Source organism: Acartia tonsa, chromosome 15 (assembly GCF_053477335.1).
Source record: "Acartia tonsa isolate MP-2025a chromosome 15, ASM5347733v1, whole genome shotgun sequence".
In the NCBI taxonomy this organism is placed as follows: Eukaryota; Metazoa; Arthropoda; class Copepoda; order Calanoida; family Acartiidae; genus Acartia; species Acartia tonsa.
In genome coordinates, this window is record NC_137274.1 from 23,629,470 (window position 1) to 23,632,836 (window position 3,367).

General features: G+C 30.9%; 1 protein-coding gene across 3 annotated transcripts in view; it reads left to right on the forward strand.

Annotated features, from left to right (window-relative positions):
* The first annotated feature begins 2,037 nt into the window (after positions 1–2,037).
* LOC145307234 (uncharacterized) overlaps positions 2,038–3,367 on the forward strand; it is a 37,276-nt gene continuing 35,946 nt past the window's right edge. For all 3 annotated transcript variants that reach the window (XM_080149609.1, XM_080149608.1, XM_080149607.1), the window contains exon 1: positions 2,038–2,097. In XM_080149609.1, coding sequence (XP_080005735.1) covers positions 2,067–2,097 — 31 coding nt within the window. In that variant the 5' untranslated portion in view covers positions 2,038–2,066. The remainder of the gene's footprint in view (positions 2,098–3,367) is intronic.

Sequence of the window (3,367 nt, forward strand, 5' to 3'; positions counted from 1 at the left end):
CAAATTTTTATAAGTTACAATTTTCTGATTGATCAGATTTTTGAAATACTGATTCCTAGGACAACAAAGTACAATGTTGTAAGCGAATCATTCCTATAATCAGCTTTTAAAAATGTGAGTATGTCCTTAAATCATGTATCAAAGCAGTTTTTAACAAATTTACTTACAATTTTGTTTCGACTTTTATACATTTTTATCATTATTCAGTTCTGACATTATACAAGTGTTTATGTTCGTTTTCCTACCGTTTAACAGGTTTGCTTTTATGGATATTTTCATTCTTGTTTAAACAGAGCTTTGATATAATTATTGCCTGTTCGTCGTAACGCCTTTGGGCATTTTCGAAAGATAATTTATGAATAATTCAGTAAGGGAGGGGACATTTTGGGCTGTTTATTACACTATCCCCCAAAGTTTTATAAAAGCTTTTTCTTATTTGTTGGCTTAAAAAGTTTAACAAAGTATAATACATTTACGCATCCATAACTGTTTTTGGTCTTGTCTGTTCATTATCAATTTGTAAAAAAAATCTTCTAATTTTTTTTTAGTTGAAGTTTTGGAATATTTTTTTTCTGTCTAAAAAATAAGAAATTCAATTAATGTTTAATTAAACTGTAATCAAAATAACATTAAAATCTTTCCTATAATTAGGGTCGCTCCGTACGTCCGTCCGAAACAGTTTGTTTAGACATATTATAATTGTCCTATCGATTTCAAACTTTGCATGATGATTTCTAATCACAGTTAGATTTAGGAAGCGTAGCAACTCTACGATCGTTTGCAGAAAGTCTGTACGTCCATTTAAAAAATTCTGTATTTTTTACTTTCTTGACAAAAACTTTTTCTATTAAATCCTCCTTCAATTATCCTATTCATTTGTTTTTGAAATAATATTCCAAGAACAATATTATAATCGAGACATCTCTATAATAAAATTCTAAAAATGATATTATGTCCTTTTACTGTATCCTGTATTCAAGCAATGTTGCACCTAATTTATATACAATTTTATAAAGACTTACAAATAAATGTTCAGCTTACTAAGTTCTGACACTCTATTAATGTTTGTTTGTCCTACTGAACACAGTAATAGTGTCTGACTGATTATGACGTAACAAAAAAAAAATTAGCTAATGAGAGGCCGCTATTGACCAATGGTAAAATTTATAGTGGCCTCTCATTGGCTATTTTTTTTTGTTACGTCATAATCAGTCAGACACTATTACTGTGTTCGTCCTACTGTTTCAGAGCTTTTATGGAAGTCGCCATGAAGGTGGTAATCAAAAAAAAGTATCGTTATCAAATCCAAAAAAGAAGTAAATCTAAAAAAGTTTTTTTTATAACAATTATAGAGGTGCTAAATCAAATGTTTAAATGCAAAGTTTGAAACTGTTAGAACAATTCTAACATGCCTAAATAAATTAATGTTTAGAGCTAACTGTAACGTAAGACAGACTAACCTTAAAACGAGTTAGTTGAATACAGGGATCTAAAGGGATAAGACAATTGCCAACTAATTGAAGTCCATCCCCAATGTTTATACACAAAACTACCCCTTATTTAGATTACAATTAGTGGTTGAAACGTATGAACAGTCAATTTAATAAACCAATCAAAATTAATTAAAAAGTCCCCAAAGTCCCAACGGATACAAAAACGATATTAAAAAGTAGGGAGGGAGGGGACAATGGGCTGTTTATTACAATAGTCCCCAAAGTTTTATGATAACGTTATTTTATTCATTAGCTTAAAAACTTTGGGGACTTTAGTAAATTTTAAATGATTGTTTCTTAAAGTTGAGTGTTTAAACATTTCAAACATTAATTTTAAAATACAGAAGAGATAATTATGTGTATCATGATCGGGGATGTACATCAATTTATCGCCAATTGTCTTATCCCGTGAGAACCCTGTCTATTTCAGATTATTAAATTAGTATCATAGACAACTTTCCGCTGACATTATCCGCGGATTGTATGACTAAGAACCGGTCCTAATCCAGCGGATTGTAAGCGGATTTGTATTTATTTCAGATTATTAAATTAAAATGGCCGGACCTTCAAGAAATGAGCTGCACAATGAATTTGAAAACTCTAGGTTCAAACAACAGTCTTGTAAAACCGATTAATATCTGCTGGATTAGAACCTGTTCTCAGCTATACTATCCGCATAATGTCCGCGGATAGCTGTCTATAATACGATGCTATAAATAGATATATAAAACTCAGGGATCTAAAGGGATAAGACAATGGCCTATAAATTGATATGATGTTACTTGGAGGTAGATATTTATTTTCCAGTATGGTTATGAAACCGATTAATATCCGCTGGATTAGAACCTGTTCTCAGCCATACTATCCATTTAATGTCCGTGGATAGCTGTCTATAATACGATAGTATAAAACTTAAAAGAAATTTCCAGTATGGCTTCCAAATCGATTAATATCCGCTGGATTAGAACCAGTTCTCAGCCATACTGAAACACCATGTATAGCATCGTGGTACGGACAATTTTCCACTAATAATAAAATAAAAATCATAAAATTAATTCCAGTTTTGTAACAAAATAGGTTTAAGTAAAAGCACTGAATTTGTCTTTCATCAGGGATAAGACAATGGCCCATAAAATGTACATCACCTCTGATGATACACAAAATTATCCCTTCTGTAAATCAAAATTAGTGATTCAAACATTTGGTCACTTAAACTTAATGAGCCAACCTATGCAAATTCAATAAAGTGTGTAGAGTTTTTAAGCCAATGAATAAGAAAACTTTGTGGACCAGTGTAAAACTCTTTGATTGCACTCGACCTTTGTCTTGAAGTCCTTACTATGCATATGGTAATGGGTTGTGCATGTTTTAGGGCCAAGGCTTTTCCCCTACTCTAACTATTAGTGTTAAGTACATTACATAGGTAGGTACGTCTTTTTAATCTATCTGTCTATCTTTTGTCTGTCTATCTTTTGTCTGTCTATCTTTTGTCTGTCTATCTTTTGTCTGTCTATCTTTTGTCTGTCTATCTTTTGTCTGTCTATCTTTTGTCTGTCTATCTTTTGTCTGTCTATCTTTTGTCTGTCTATCTTTTGTCTGTCTATCTTTTGTCTGTCTATCTTTTGTCTATCTATCTATCTATCTATCTATCTATCTATCTATCTATCTATCTATCTGTCTATCTAACTATCTATCTATCTATCTATCTATCTAACTATCGATCTATTAATCAATCTATCTTTTGATCTATTAATCGATCTATCTATCTATCTATCTATCTATCAATCTATCTATCTATCTATCTATTTATCTATCTATCTATCTATCTATCTATCTATCTATCTATCTATCTATCTATCTATCTATCTATCTAT